Raw genomic sequence first — 16,249 nt, forward strand, 5'->3', positions numbered from 1 at the left:
CCATACCGGGTGACGCAGAACATCCCACTATGAGAGAGGGAAAATGAGAGCTCCTTAAACTTTAGGACGTTTCTTCAGGGGTTCCGTTTGGATTTTCAGCATCGCTTTCGAAAGTCCTTTTGAAGTAATTCAAGGCACAAAGCGCTGGCAGAGACTGGAACTGAGAAACAGAATAGACGGCTGGGGGTTGGGTTTGGAGGAGGTTGCAGTGCTCTGGCAGAGGAAAGACTGTGACTTAAGCAAGGAAAAGGGAGTTGAGGGAGCCGGAGCAAGAGCTTAAATCTTTCTCCATGTTACCCTCACAGATTTAAGCAGCTGTTGTTGTTAGATTTAACCAAAGAATGCCTGGAGTTGCTATATGTCATTTAAAAAAACAAAAACAAAAACAAAACGGCCCCATTTCATATTCCCTGGAGGATGTTTTGCTAGGGAACAGATTTTACTTTCTCTTTCTACAATTTCACTTATAGACAGTTGGGGTTGGAAGGGACCTTAGAGATCATTTGGATCAAGCCTTTTATTTTACAGAAAAGGCCCAAAGAGGGTATTGCACAGGTAATAAGGAGTAGAGTCAGGACTTGAACCCAGGTCTTCTCATATATACCACGATGGATAGAGGATAAAGAAAGGAAAGGTGAACATTCTCCTAAGCACCCTGTGATTTAATATGAGAACCAAAGATAAGGAATTGGGGATTATATGATGATAAAGTGGAAATTGCCATTCCAGCTATCAAAATGAACATCTTATAAGAGATGGCCTGGTGGCTAAGGGAGGGAAAATATATTTTGAAATGAAGGTGAAATAAAACAAAGATATATATATATATATATATATATATATATATTTGTGTGTGTGTGTGTGTGTGTGTGTTTTGGTGAGGCAATTGGGGTTAAGTAACTTGCCCAGGGTCACACAGCTAGTAAGTGTCAAGTGCCTGAGGCTGGATTTGAACTCAGGTCCTCCTGAATCCAGGGCCAATGCTCTATCCACGAGATATATATTTTAAAAACTGCACCCTTGTTCTCATAAAAAACAATTTAGCCTCTTTTGAAAGCAAAAAACAAAACAAAACAAAAAACAAACAACAAACAGCCACTGTACTTTGTCTTAGAAATAAAAAAAAGATTTGGTTAATTTGGAAATCAGATCAGCATCTTATAATCAGTATGACATTTATTTGAAGAAAATTCAAGACATGGAATGAAGTATTAGGGTATCAAAAATATCCCTGATAATTTGTATCCCCAACCAAATTCACCAACTCTTTGTGGGCTACACTGAGACACAGAATGATTAAAATTAAATCAAGTCCTTTTGTTTTATGCTACCATTAAGGTGAGCTCAGTGGTTTTTGTTTCTTTTTTTCCCTTCCAATATTACACTGACCAACTAAAGATTTATGAGTAAGATATATGTAAATCTTTAACCTAGTATTCTCTCTATAAAACATAGGCAATAATTGATTTCTAATTTACTAAAATATTCTGTGATGTTCAATAATAATATGATAAAAAATGCCCCAAGATCCTCAGATGAAAGCATTACGTACACACATACATCTTTGCTCACTGATTTAGCAGGATGCTTCCTTTCCTTAATGTTTTTAGTAACAATAACTTGTAAACAATCCATGCAGAAGAAGCTGTTGACTGGGCCCAGATAATTCCAGAGTTTCCTAATTCACCAGGACAATTCCAAGGATTTTTAGCATTTTAGTGTCATAAAGTTATAGAACTTTGTAACTAGGTGAGACGTTAAAGATCATCTAATCTAACTCTTTCATTTTACAGATGAAGAAATTAAGTCCAGACCTAGACTGCTTCCTCATCTCAAGTCCTGATCTCTGAGAGTAGGGCCTAGGCAATTAGCCCGGGAAGCCACAGCCAGCTTGCAACAGGTGGGTAGGATTTCTCTCAAGTCAATATTGTTGGTACAACACATCATAACGTCCAATTTGAATCAGTGACAAACATGAAATATCGAAACCAAAGTTAGTAGTTCAAAGTCTAGGAAATTCTGAGGCAAAAAGGCAGTAGTACACAATGTGAATTTGCTATGTGGAGAAATAGAAAAATAGAAAAATGAAGTTAATTTGTTCTTAGAAAATTCATGGGAATAGGAAATAGCCAGTCATCATTTTCATCTAAAACCTTTGGGTCGAACCAAGCAGGTTCTTCCAGTCCGAGAGTGTCAGTATTCTCCAAATATATTATCTGCAATCTTTAAAGATCTACCTCTGTAGAATTTCCTCCCCAGTTGGAAGGAGCGCTTTTCCCTTGGGAAGAGTTTGAGAATACTTTTCCAAGCTGTCGTAGGCTCCTTCTTCCCAGAGGAATATCTGGGCTCTCCTTTTTCTCTTTATGGTCACTGTGCTGGTGAGAATGACATTGGAGAAAGCATCGCCAGGGAAGAATTTGAAGGGGAGTGCACAAGCCAAGTATTCCCCATCCCCCCACCCCGGATTGAACAAGCCCTGATGCACTCCAGCTTCATTAAAGAGAGGGTTTTCTTAGTCTCTCCTACTGGGAACATTCACAGAAGCCAGGGCATGGTTTCCCACATTCTGACTGGAGGTCATCCTAATATACAATGGCACCTTTTCCCTCTGACAACAGGAATGGATGGGCTTGGTATTAATCCTCCCAAGTATTAACAGTGGATTTGGGAACGAGTTCCCATAGTTACTCCCACCAGTTACAAGATGTAAGAAAGAACTAAAAAGTCCTAAGTCCAAGGAAAACCTAAGTTATCCTTCTCCCCCACCCCCAGGGCCAAGTCTATGCCAGTCTTCCTAAGTGCCAGTGGCAGATAAAGATAAAGTGTGCGAGAGAGAAGGAAAGCTGGTGAATGTATGAAAGAGCAGAAACTGGACTGGTTTGGAGTAGCCAGTTAGAGAGCGTGGGAGACTGAAAACTCATTTACAAAAGCTCTTCTGCCCTCAAGCAAGTCAAACTCCCTGCTGGGGAGCTGCTTTTTTTTTCCTCCCTTTTTAGTCCTGTGTGTTGCTGTGACCTTTCCCCTGGATAGGTCAGCCCTCTGTTCGCCCAGGGTACACATGGCCTTCTGGGGTTTGAACGCCTCAGAAGCCTGCAGAGATTTTCTTCAGGACTAATTCCTGAGAGAAAAACCTGAAGCAAATGTCATGGCAGCTAATAACCTGCCCAATTTTTGAAGACACTTATAGAGATTATGTTTAGTAACAAGATAAAATGGAGCCAAATCTATATGGGTTGTAAGTGTAAGGACTTACAATTAATTAAAAAATAAGGGGTCAGAATCTCTTCCTAGGTAATTCTTGTGGGAATGTCGAATTCTCCTGGTTTTCCCAAAGAGTCACTTAAGATGAGAATCCCAAGCCAAAATATTTTAAAAGCATTACTTCCTTTCAGTCTCTTGCCAAAAACTTAGTTTGAAATTCACATGTAGTCTAAGATATTCTATTAATGACATTAATGATTGTGGATCAAAGGCAAACCACAGAGGGTTATGTAAAAATTCCAGATAATTACTTAGGTGCTTTAAAAAAAATCTTATTCATAAGGGGTATCAAGTTCCTCCATTACAGGGGGTGGGTTCCGTCAAAATTCTTTATGGGCAGACCAGATACATTGGATCTATTGCAGAACGCAGAATCTGGTAGACAGCACTTAGGAGGAAAATGGGGAGGGGGAGAGAATTAAAATGTTATTCTAAATGAACCTTTCCTCCTTACTTCCTTATTCCCTTTAAAAAGATCTTTACATTTCAGGTAATTTAAAAAAAAAAGCCTTTGATTTGTACAGTTCCTTTCTTCTCAAGAACTAGCAGCACGGGCTTATAAATACCTTGTTTTCATCTTAATTGCATAAATGGAGAAGGAAAGAAGAGGAATAATTACCTTCAGCAGGATTTTATGGAATGCAAGGGTGGAGTTTAGAATTATAGACTGCAAGAGCTGCAAAGTGATTGTAGAGGTCATCTAGTCCAATACCAACATTTTACAGTTGAAGAAACTGAGGCCCAGAAAAAGCTGGATTTATTTGCCCAAGGTGACACCACTAGTTAGTGGTAGAGTAGAAGCTAGAATTCAATTCTCTTGACTCCCAACATAATTCTTGCATAAAATCTTTTTATTCCCAGGCCACAGATTTAATAAGCTGAACTGGTATTTCTCAATTTCTAAATCAGGTGATTTCTATGAGAGAACCCTCATACAAAACAAGTAAACATGAAATATATTTTAAAAACAGCCCTCCTCTTTTGAATATACTGGCAGCGATTAATGGTGGGATTATTTTCCTCACATCTCTGCCATATCTCTATTCTATGTATAGTGGGAAGAGGGCTGGCTCTGGAGTCAGAGGTCATAGGGTCAAATAAATCCCTGTCCTGCTCCTTACTACCTGTGTGACATTGGGCAGTCATTTAACCTCTGGGTGTCAGATTCCTCAACTATAAACTGAGGGAGGGGGCAAATTAAATCAGAAGTTCTTAATCTTTTTGTGTGTCATGGACCCTTTTGGCAAGTTTGGTGAAGTCTATGGACCTCTTCTCAGAATGATATTATTAAGTGAATAAAATAGAATTATAAAAGTAACCAATTATGTTGAAACAGTTATCAAAATATATATTTTTTGGAAGTTAACAGATCAAAGGATAAAAATACTTGGACATGCTATTTAAATCTATGAAATCATATTTGTGGAGGACTTGAGGGGAAACCTATTTACAAATGACTGAAGCGAGGTTTTTGTTTAATATGGAAAAATCAATGTGGGATTGAGATGTAGTTTAAGGCTTTGATGATGGAACTGGGGTTCAGGTGGGAAATGCTGATTCTCTAGAATGGGATATTTTAGACAAGACCACATAGACAGAGCTATTCACTTTACTGAGTTACAACAGGTCCCTTAGATAACCCATGGGATGCTTAGCAAATGGATCTGCATTTCAAGAAGAAATGATGTTCTATGAGTCTGTTGAGTCTCAAATTGAAATTCTTCTAAAACATCAGTTGTGGTTTAAATCTAAAAAGCTTGCAATTATTTTGGTCAAGGAAGTACTTATTCAACATCACTGCTTTAAAAAATGAAGATCTGAGAAATAAAAATGCAACATTTTTATTTGTAAATGGTACATTCAGAAAAGCATAACTTTCCCGCTATAGCCTATCTTAATTTTCATTTATTTTTGAGCATCTGAGCATGCCAATTCACCACTTTAATTTTAAATCAATTTAAGTTTTTCTCCATAAAGCAATTTCATTTCCTTCTACATGATAGTTCCACCTCCTAAGCAGATACAGACTCCTTTTGTTTTTACACTGGTGTTCTTTTCTTTTCTTTTCTAGGAGCTTAAAAAAAACCAACCCTCAACTTTTCACTTTAAAAAAATCCACCCCAGATAATAAGGTCAATCTGAAGCAGGAATTCTGGCAATCACTATTGCACTGTTTGACTTTATAATTTGATTGAGAAGTTAAAATAAGACACTGGGGATATGTTACAGACATAACAGTATCACCTTTAGACCCCTTTCCATCTGCTTTCAAGCCAACAATTATTTTAATGATTATTGTTTAAGCAAAAGCTAGATTTTCAAAAGGGAAATTTATCTGTAGATGTAAGGTGGTACGTGACAATATTATATAGAATAAGACTATGGATCTGAATGTGATTGAGTTCAGTACTCAATGCTTCTACATTATTAGGTTAATTTAATTTGTTTCCCACCCAAACCCTCCTATCTTACATCATGGATTGATGTTTATTTGTAAATGTTTCCTGTCTCATAAAAACTAAGATATAGAATTAATTAGTGGGAGTGTCCAGCAGATATCTCAATAATTTAATTTTATCCTTAAATCATAATATTCAATGATACATGTGTCCAAACTGCCTTGCTGAGTAATTGGTAGAATTCTGTTTTAGAACTTTTAATCATTTTGTATGAATGAAGAACTTAAAACATTTAAGGAAATGAAATCACCATAAGTTTGGTTCTCCACTTGCTCAAACATGCTAAGAGTTTTGGTAATAAGATGAATATCTTGTCTTGACAAATTGGAAAGCTCACAAAAGTGGAAAAAATAAATTAAAATGATTATCAAATCAAGTCGATGCATGTTGAATAAAAGATATACCAGCTTGGAAAAGCTGCCCACATACTTGGAAATAGTGCTGCATGCATGGAGACACTGCTGAAAAAGAATTAAGCATCCCTACCCAGAGAAAACAGAAGAGTCAGGCTCAGAAGATAGTCTCCTAACACTCTTACCCTCTTCCAAGCTCCTCTCAGAAGTGAACATTTCCTTTATCTTTTGTCCTCTTTTTAAAATCTTTTTTATCTTTGTCAAGTAAGCCATATACATATCACACACACACACACACACACACACACACACACACACACACACACACAGCCTTTTTTCTCCTTCCTTTGCTGAAATGACTTAATAAAATTCTTTCTAAAATGTTTCAGGTTTGGAGGGTTTGTTCTTGGCCTACAGTATATGTATTATAACTCCTGAAGTTACTAAAAAGTGAGATTTTTTTAAAGTGCTATTTTTTGATTCAGGGAGCAGCAGTACCGAACTGTATGATGTATTTTTAGTAATTTTGAACTTTTTTTTGGGGGGGGTGGGAGGAAATCATAAGCAAATTTTCCAAATGCCTTTTTATTCCAAAATAAATAAAAACTTTAAGTGAAAAACGTTCAGTACTTGGGGGTGGGGAACATCAGATCCTCTACAATTTACAATATAGACATATATTTAGGTGATCTTTAGCATCATAGAAATATTTGAGGAAATAATGTAAATACTTTTTAGACATTTGTAATTTATGGCCATAAAAGCCAAAAGTTAGCTTTTAAAATCACCATATAAAACATTGGCATGATCGTTTGGTGGAACCTTCCCTGACCTCTCTTAATTCTAGTGCTTTCCCTCTGTTAATTCTTTCTTATTTATCTTTTATATAGCTTTCTTTGTATATATTTGCTTGCATTTTGTCTCCCCATTAGACTATAAGCTCCTTGAAGGCAGGGACTGCCTTTTGTCTCTTTTTGTATCCCTGACATAGAGTGGGTGTTTATTGATTGATTGTTACTTGCCTATCAGCTACAGCATTAAATAAAATTCAGGTATTTCAAAGTTTCAAACATTAACAATTTATTGAAAAATCTTTTTGTATTGATTGAACATGATAAGTTCTTAGCAATTGCTTGCATCAGATTCTGAGATGTTAAAATATTAACATCTTTTATCAATTCTTCACAGTTTTTAATTTGAAATTGACACATAACCTATACATACAAAACACCTTCCATCTATTTTTTCCCTTTGTACTACAGAAAGATCATATAACCACTCATTAGTTTTAATGAAATGAAAGATCCATATGTATTTCAGACATCTGGAGAGAGAATGCTTAAAGGCAGAATTCCTTAAACACATGTGATAGCAAAATAGTCAAAGACAATTATCTCCGTGTACTTCATGTTTTAATTCATGATACACAAGTGGTGAGAAGGCATATTTAATTCATTACCTAAGACTCAGTGTCAATATTTCAATTGTTTTTTACAGTAATTAACTATGTGGTTTCAAAAACCATACCCCCCAATTTAAGAGAATACAGGGCTTTTTTTTTTTTAAAACTATCACAGAAAGTAGAAAACTTGTTTTTTTAACTTCCAAACCTAGGTTTTTGATAGCTTTTAAAAATCATTTACTCCTTTCTTCTCCCTTTTCTGAAATAAAAAAAGTTTCTTTTCTGGTTCTTGATCAGGAATCTTCTTGGGTTCAAGGTAAGTTAGCAACGTTGGCATAGCTCTCTCTTGTTTTAGAATCACTTAAAAATGACTTATTTTCTTACTGGATCTGGGATCATGCTTTCAGGAGTAATCTAATAAACAGGCTTTGGAATGTCTTCATTGGTTCAAGTCTCTTTCATGGTTGACATAATAATAGATCTCAAAAGGTGAACAAAATATGAAAGGTGAAATGTCTTGGTTATTATTTATACCCTTCCACTGACCCTGCCATTGTTAGTTCACGATTGGCATTTTATTCTGTCTGAATGTATATGTGTACAATTTACAGCATCCCCAAATCAGACAGCACTCAGATTCATGATTCCTCTGTTTGAGGTGACAGAGAACAATATTAGAGTATTCTATTTCTTAAATGATGACTTCAGTTTGCCTCTATCCTCCACTTGGCTCTTCAATGACCTTCTGTTCCACTCTTTCTTTCCTTCCGTGTGAGCATACAGTTGAACTCATGGCTGCCAACATGATATTCCTAATGCACAGGTCTGATATTGCTCCTTTGCTCAAATGATCCTCCACACACTGCCTCTAGGATCAAATAAAAACTCCTGTGTTTAGCATTTAAAACATTTCACAATATGGCTCCTCTGCCTACTTTACACTTTAACTAAACTGGGAACCTTGCTGTTCCTCATGCTCAACACTTGTCTCCATGCACCTGTACAACCTGTCTCACATACCTGTAATGTATTCTTTTTTTGGGGGGGGGGTGAGGCAATTGGGGTTAAGTGACTTACCCAGGGTCACACAGCTAGTAAGTGTTAAGTGTTGAGGCCAGATTTGAACTCAGGTCCTCCTGACTCCAGGGCCGGTGCTCTATCCACCGAGCCACCTAGCTGCCCCCTGTAATGTATTCTTGCCTCATCAGGCAGCTGGGTGGCATGGCGGGTGGAGTGCAGGGCCTAGAGTCAGGAAGGCCTGAGTTCAAATTCAACCACATACATTTACTACCTGTGTAACCCTGGGAAGGTCATTTAACTTCTTTTTGCCTCAGTTTCATTGACTGTAAATTGGAGATCATAATAGAACCCATCTCCTAGGGCTGTTGTGAGGGTAAAATGGGAGATTATTTGTAAAACGTTTAGCATAGTGCCTAACACATAGTAGGTGCTTAATGAATGCTTGGTTCCTTCCTTCTCCATCACCACCCTTTAGAATCTTTAGCTTCTTTCAAAGTTCAGCTATAAAGGGTCCCTTCTCAAAAGAGACCTTTTCTGATTCCTTCAGCTGCTAGTTTCTCTCCTCTCTCCATTTCTTTCTAATTTACTTTTTCTCTATTAATAAATGTACCTGTTGTTTTCCCTCATAGAATTTGCTCCTTGAAATGACAATGAAAGGGTCATTTCATTTTTGTCTCTGTAGCCCCACCACCCACTGTAGGGACTGTTGGCTATTGAGTGAGACAGGACTGAAGAGAACTTGTGGGAGAAGCTGGGAGCTGAACTAGGGAAAAGACTTTCCAGCCAGCCAATCCCAGTTCATAGATCATGGACTGTCATGTGTGAACTGAGCCCAAGGGAGGGTCAATGATTCTCACATTCACATAGGTATTAAGCCTCAGTTAAGTAGATTTTGAACCCAGGACCTCTAATGCCCGAGCTAATGCTCTTTTGTTTATCTCATGCTGCCTCCTTTAGGTTGAGACTGTGTTTGCAGCCAGGTAGGAGAATGTTTAAGCACAAGGAGTGTACTACTACCATGACTAGGGCTGGGCTAAAAGTGATCCCCAGATATGGGAGCCAGCCCTCAGAGGCACCCTCAGCCCTGCTATCTTACCTCTTCTAGAGGCTTGAAAAGTCATTATGGTGACTGGAGAGAACCTACTGAAAGAACTTGTTATCATGGTTCCTTTTTTCTCCCCAGTTCCAACCTACTATAAATTCTCAATCCCTAATAATAAATAAAAGTCCAGCGGTTGTTTTTTTTTTAGGGCTGAGGGTGGAGATAAGGGATGGTTAAAGGTTTGCTTTGGAAGTTCATCAACTACTTTATACTAATTGGACCAGATTATGGAGGTCTCAGACCATGCTCTACTTTTGTTAAACAGTGTTGTAGGGAAGTCAAGGAAAGGTACTACTATCAACAGAGACTGGTGACTGCTCTGCAAATTACTGCTTTAAAGACTTGCCTGGGGGACTCAGAGGTAAGAGACAGGTGGTCAGTATGTGACCAATAGGGACTCTACGGTCGAGCCATTGTCCCGTATGTCATAGAGCCTTTCATATAATTCTACTTGTCACCTATGATATATCTGTTATTAAATACTCATGACTGGCCTTTCGCTTGAACACTGGGAATAAAAAAAAGGCCAACACACAGTCCATTTGAATGGAGGAGGCAACGTGCAAACAGTGACGTCCTGTGGATTATTTAGTATGTATCCTGTACGCAGCTTGCTTTGTATGTATTTGTTTGCATGCTGGCTCTTCCTCTAGAGTGTAAGCTCTGTGAGGACAGCCATGTCTGTTTCTTTCTGTATCCCTGCTGCTTAGCACAGTGCCTGGTAGGTACTTAATACATGTTTATTAGACTGAATTGTTTACATACTGCCTAATGGCAACACCAATAAGCATCATTGAAAAGAGGGACCTTTGCTTTCAGGTGAAAGTAGGAGGTCAATACAAGAGCTCTGCAATTTCCCACAGGTAATCCAGCCCCGTCCCTTCCACCTTTTAAACCCTGGACCTAGCCCAGGGTCCATCTTCACTGTATGCTCTAGATATCCACACTGTTATAATCAAGTATCATATCCCTTTTGGCAGGCACTTAGTAGGCCTGGAGTCAGGAAGATAAAGGAGTTTAAATCTAGCCTCACGCAGGTGTGTGAGTAGCTGGGTGACCAATGCCTTTTCTCAATCCTCAGTCTTCTTGAGCTCTCTGCAGCCTCTGACACTGTTGATAACTCCTAGATGCTCTCTTCTCTCACAGTTTGGAGGACACTATGCTCTCCTGGTTCTCCCACCTATGTGACTGCTCCTTCCTTCTCTGTCTCCTTTGCTGGATTTTCCTCTAGATCACTCAGCATTCTGTCCTGGGTCTTCTCTTTATCTTCTACACTACTTCATGGAATGATCTCATCAGCTCCCATGGATTTAATTACCATCTCCAATCTCAAATTTCCAGTCTCAAACTAGATGTTCAATATGTCAAAAACAGAACTCATTATCTTGCCCCCTACAGTCTCCCTATTACTGTGGAGGACAATACCATCTTCCCATCCCTCAGGCTTGCAACCTAGGAATCATCTTGGATTCCTCACTATCTCTCACCCCACCATGTCCAAGATGTTGTCAAGTCCTGTCCACTTTACCTTTGCGACATCTCTTGAATTCATCCCCTTCTCTCCTTTGACATTGCTACCACTCTTCAGGCCCCTAATCACTTCATGCCTTGATTACTGCAGTAGCCTACTGTGCATGTCTGCCTGCCTCAAGTTCACCCCAGCTCCAATCCACCCTCTATTCAGTCGCTAAAGTGATTTCTCTCAAATATGGGTCTGGTTATGTCAACTTCCCCCACCCCAATAAACTCTGTTGGTCTCTGTTGCCTCAAGGATCAAATACAAAATCCTCTGGCTCTCAAATCATTTCACAGCTTCCTCCTACCTTTCCGATCTTCTTCAATCTAGTGACATTGGCTTTCTTTTGGTTCCTCAAAGAAGACACAACCATCCCTTGAGTTCACGTGTTTTTTCTGGGCATCCTCCATGCCTGGAAAGCTCTTCCTCCTCATCTCCACCTTCTATCTTCCCTGGCTTCCTTGAGATCCCAGCTAAAACCCCCTCTTCCACAGAAAGCCTTCCCACATCCCATTCCTCTGCTAATTCACTCCTCTATTTGGTGTATAGCTTGTCTGTACATCTTTGTTTGACTGTTGTCTCCCCCATTACATTGAGGGCTCTGTCCTATGCCCCTTTTAATATCCCCAGTGCTTAGTTCAGTGCCTGGCACACAGGTACTGGGCCAGCCATTTAACCTCTGTCTGCCTTGGGATCAAATAAGATAATATTTGTAAGATATTTAGCACCATGACTGCTATGTAATTGACACTTAATAAATGCTTGTTTTCTTACTTCCTTTTCATAATAAAAAAGAGGAAAAAGTTAATTCAGTGAACCTAACCAATGTGTCAATTGAATCTGACAGTGTATTTAATGTTCCACACTCACAGTTTCCCACTTGTGCAAAGTAGAGAAGGAACATACATTTTCTTCTCTCTTCCTCAGTCAATAAGCATTTATTAGCACCTATTATGTTCCAGGCTGATGCCCCTGTGCTAAGTGCTGGCAAACAAAGGAAAGCAAAAGACAGGTCTCAACTCTCAGGGAACTAATGAGAGTCTAATGAGATGACAAGCAAACAACTATGTGCAAAGAAAATTTATACAGGGTACACCAGAGATAATCCATATTATTTCAAGAAAGGAATTACAGTAAGGGGTGAAGGGGGTGTTCAGAGAGGTCAAAGAACTTCTGGTGTGAGGGTTTCTGACCCTTTTCAGGGCTGCGCATCCACCTTTGGTGTCCACCTGTCACGCAACTCTTACCTGTGGCTACAAGAAACTGCAGCATGCACAGTGTCCATACTCTAGTAAAACCATCTTAGTAGACGGGCTAAACCAGGTTGAGGGTTTGGACCTACTGGTGAGTTTACCCCAAGTTTGTGAAGACCTCCCCTGTGGAATGGGTGGATGAGAACAATTTCTCCTAATGTCCATGAAGATGATAGCACTGTGGAATGCTCAGAACTTGGTCAGACATGAAAGACACCAAGGTTATCCACTGCACCCTGGGCCATTACCAGTCATCCTGACTTTTGTCTTGCCACTGGACTTCGATGATTCTGGAAGATAGAGTGAGGTTGATGACTTTGTGCAACTCTGCTTCACTTCAATCCAATTCACAAAAAGGGGGCTTAAGAAAGGCTTCTCATAAAAGATGGGATTTTAGAGTTGTGACTTGAAGGAAGCTAAGAGCAGAGATGAGAAGGCAGTGAAAGTGCTTGGGGTATGGGGGTCTGGAGATCAAGTGTCTTCAAGGATCAGCAAGGAGACTAGTGTCAATGGATAGAACAGTCCATGGTGGGAAGTAAGGTGCAGAAGACTGGAAAGGAGAGGAACCAGAATGAGGTTATGAAGGGATTTCAATGCCAAATGGAGGATTTCATATTTGATCTTGGATGTGATAGGGAGCCAGCGGAATTTATGGCCAACCTTGCTCATTATAATTACAAAGCATTCAGCTGTATTTGTTGCTATTGTTCTTTCCATTTATACTTATGCTGTCACTATATATTGCATTACTGGCTCTGCTTACTTCATTAGGTAATTGATGACTGAAAGTTTTTAATCATCCTCCCTTTAGCTGATCTAAATCTTCCCATGATTTTCTGTATCTTTCATCTCTATAATTTCTTACTGAGGAGTAAGGGAGCATTACAAGCATGCACCACCCTTTGTTTAGCCATTTCCTAAGAGATAGATAACTATTTTATTTTCAATTCTTGGATACTATCAAAAGTGTTATTTTAGTTTGGCCTATGTAGGAACTTTATACCTTTGACCTCAGTAGGATATAAACTTAACAATGAAATGTCTGAATCTAGAGGTATGGTGGGCATTTTATTCACTGGATATCCAGTAGACATCTTACACTCAATATGTCCAAAATGGAACTCATTATAATTCCCCCTAAACCCTCCTCCCATCCTACCTTATCTATTATTGTAGAGGGCTACACTATCCTTCCAGTGCCTCAAGCTCTCAACCTAGGAATTATATTAAACTCCTCACTATTTCTCACCCTCCCATATCCAAGCTGTTGCCAAGGCCTATTGATTTTACCTTTGCAACATTCTCAACTATGCCCCCTTCTCTTCTGTGACACTGTCTCATTATAGTGTAGTCCTCCATTAACTCACACCTGGATTATTCCAATAGCGTGCTGGTGGGTCTGCCTGCCTTATATCTCTCTCCACTCTAATCCATCCTCCATTCAACACTAAAGTGATTTTCTGAAAGTGCCCTTTCCTCAATAAACTCCAGTGGCTTCTTATTACCTCCAGAATCAAATACAAAATCTTCTGCTTGGCATGCAAAACCCTTTATAACTTAGTCCCCTTCTACCTTTCTAGCCTTCTTTTTTATTTATTTAAAATTTTCTTTTTTTTCCTTTTGAGGGGCAACAAGGGATAAGAGACTTGCTCAGGATCACACAGCTAGTTAAGTGTCAAATGTTTGAGGCTGGATTTGAACTCAGGTCTTCCTGGATTCAGGGCCAGTGCTTTATCCACTGTGCTACCCAGCTGTCCCTCTAGTCTTCTTATATCCTAACACTCCAATCTAGTGATACTGGCCTCCTGACTGTTCCACAAACATGACACTCCATCTCTCAGCTCCAGGTATTTTCTCTAGCTATCCTCTATGCTTGGAATGCTCTCCCTTTGGTGGTCAGCCTACTGACCTCCTTGGTTTTCTTTAATTTCCAACTAAAAATCACATTTTTCACTGGAAGCCTTCCTCGATTCCTCCTAATGCTAGTGCCTTCCTCTTTCTTTTATTTTGTATATATTTATGTGCATGTTATTTCTCCATTAGACTGTAAGCTTCTAGAAGGCAGGGACTGTCTTTTGCCTCTTTTTGTATCCTCATCCTTTAACATCAGGAATACAGGAGGTACTTAATGCTTATTGATCAGTTCATTAATTTTTTTTGCATAATGCCACACTGATTCCCAGAATGGTTGATCCAAATCCACAGCTTCATGTAGACTGTCCAATACTTCCAACATTGATTTTCCATTTTTGGAAAGTTCATTTTTCCATTTTCTTTTTCTTTCTTTTTTTTTTTTGGTGAGGCAATTGGGGTTAAGTGACTTGCCCAGGGTCACACAGCTAGTAAGTGTTAACTGTCTGAGGCTGGATTTGAACTCAGGTCCTCCTGAATCCAGGGCCAGTGCTCTATTCACTGTGCCACCTAGCTGCCCCCCCCATTTTCTTTTTTGCTTATATTTGCATCCCCAGTGCTTGGCACAGTACCAGGGATATAGTAAGTGCTTAATAAATGTATTGCCTTGCCTTGCTCATCAGTCTGCAACAAGCCTATCTTTAACATAAGCTATTAGAATTAACTCAAAGCAAAGATAGGTACAAAGATGACACTGTAAGAACAATAGCTATGACACTCATTAACCTAGGGTACATTTCTCTCACAAATATATACAATTTCCATGGAAAGAATGGGCAAAGCCTTAGGACTACAAATACATTGGAAACCCTTCCTCTACTACAGTTCAGAGGTCCTTTCCCTTTTCCTGGTACATTCCATGTTCTCCTCTGGGTGTCACGACTCTGCTGGGCAGGTAACTGAGCTATGCTCCCAGGGTCAGCTCTTAGTCTCAGCTTGCCTTCTAACTGCCTGGGGCTAATGCTTCCTGGAATAAATAGTTGGTTCTCCTTTAAGTTGCCAGAGGTCATGCTTCTGGAAGTTTCTTCTGGCCCTGACTCTTTCTTTGCTCCCTCCTGGATGCAGCTGCTCCCACTGGGTTGGTAGCTCCAGTGTAAGATGCCATGGCTAATGGGGGGGAGAAGAGGAGAAGAGAGAGGAATCACTTCCTCCTTACTGCCCTCTGGCAGAGGTCCAGGAATTATGCTCCACAAAGCTCCTCCCTGCCTCAAATGTCTCTAGGATTAGCAAACTTGGCTTTTCAAAGGGTCTTGGCCAGTCTTCTCCTAGCCAATGCCAAACTCCCTTTCCAACTCAATCAGGAAAACTGTTGGTTTTTTTTCACATTTCCTAAAGATATGAGAATTTAGACACTTTCAGCATATTAATACCTCATTACCTTTGTTTTCTATTTTTTACTTTCTGTGATTACATCAATTGGAGGACCAATTACTCAACATTACAATTGGAATATAAGCTCTTTGAGGACATGGACTGTTTACATTTTCTATCTTAATATCACTGGTGCCTGACACATAATGAATACTTAATAAATGTTTGTTAGATTAGACTCAATTGGAATAAGTATATATTCCAAACATGACTACTTTGAAGGACAATACTCATTTGATTATAAATCTGCCACCATATTTCCTTAAAAACAAAACAGTCTTCACTTATATTGTGCATGTACGTGTCTGTCAAACATACTAATGGTCTCATTAGTAATGATCATATATCCCTAGTTAATAAATTAAGACTTTTTTTTAACCCTTTTTACCTTTCTAGGTCTATATCTATCTTTTCCTTCTCTGAATGTCTACAATCCATTTTTCTACCTGTGGATATAAATATTATAAATAACATTTCACTGTCTGTGGTTGAGCTGATTTGACTTACCTGTCCTAGATTATTTTTCTTAAGGGAAAGTTTTCCTCAAACATTCAACTCTTCATCTCATGTTGCTTTTGTCAAGTCTTGTTTCAAAAACAAG

General features: G+C 39.1%; 1 protein-coding gene across 3 annotated transcripts in view; it reads right to left on the minus strand.

Moving 5' to 3' along the window:
• Positions 1-7,259: 7,259 nt before the first annotated feature.
• Positions 7,260-16,249, minus strand: part of LOC122742274 (SLX4 interacting protein) — a 244,107-nt gene continuing 235,117 nt past the window's right edge. For 2 of the 3 annotated variants that reach the window (XM_043986391.1, XM_043986390.1), the window contains one exon: positions 7,260-8,343. Coding sequence is in view for 1 of the 3 variants with exons in the window: in XM_043986390.1 (XP_043842325.1) it covers positions 8,288-8,343 (56 nt within the window). In the remaining 2 variants the exon portion in view is untranslated. The remainder of the gene's footprint in view (positions 8,344-16,249) is intronic. The other variant, XM_043986392.1, reaches the window with a different exon arrangement.

The sequence above is a fragment of the Dromiciops gliroides genome, chromosome 2, assembly GCF_019393635.1.
Source record: "Dromiciops gliroides isolate mDroGli1 chromosome 2, mDroGli1.pri, whole genome shotgun sequence".
Taxonomy (NCBI): domain Eukaryota; kingdom Metazoa; phylum Chordata; class Mammalia; order Microbiotheria; family Microbiotheriidae; genus Dromiciops; species Dromiciops gliroides.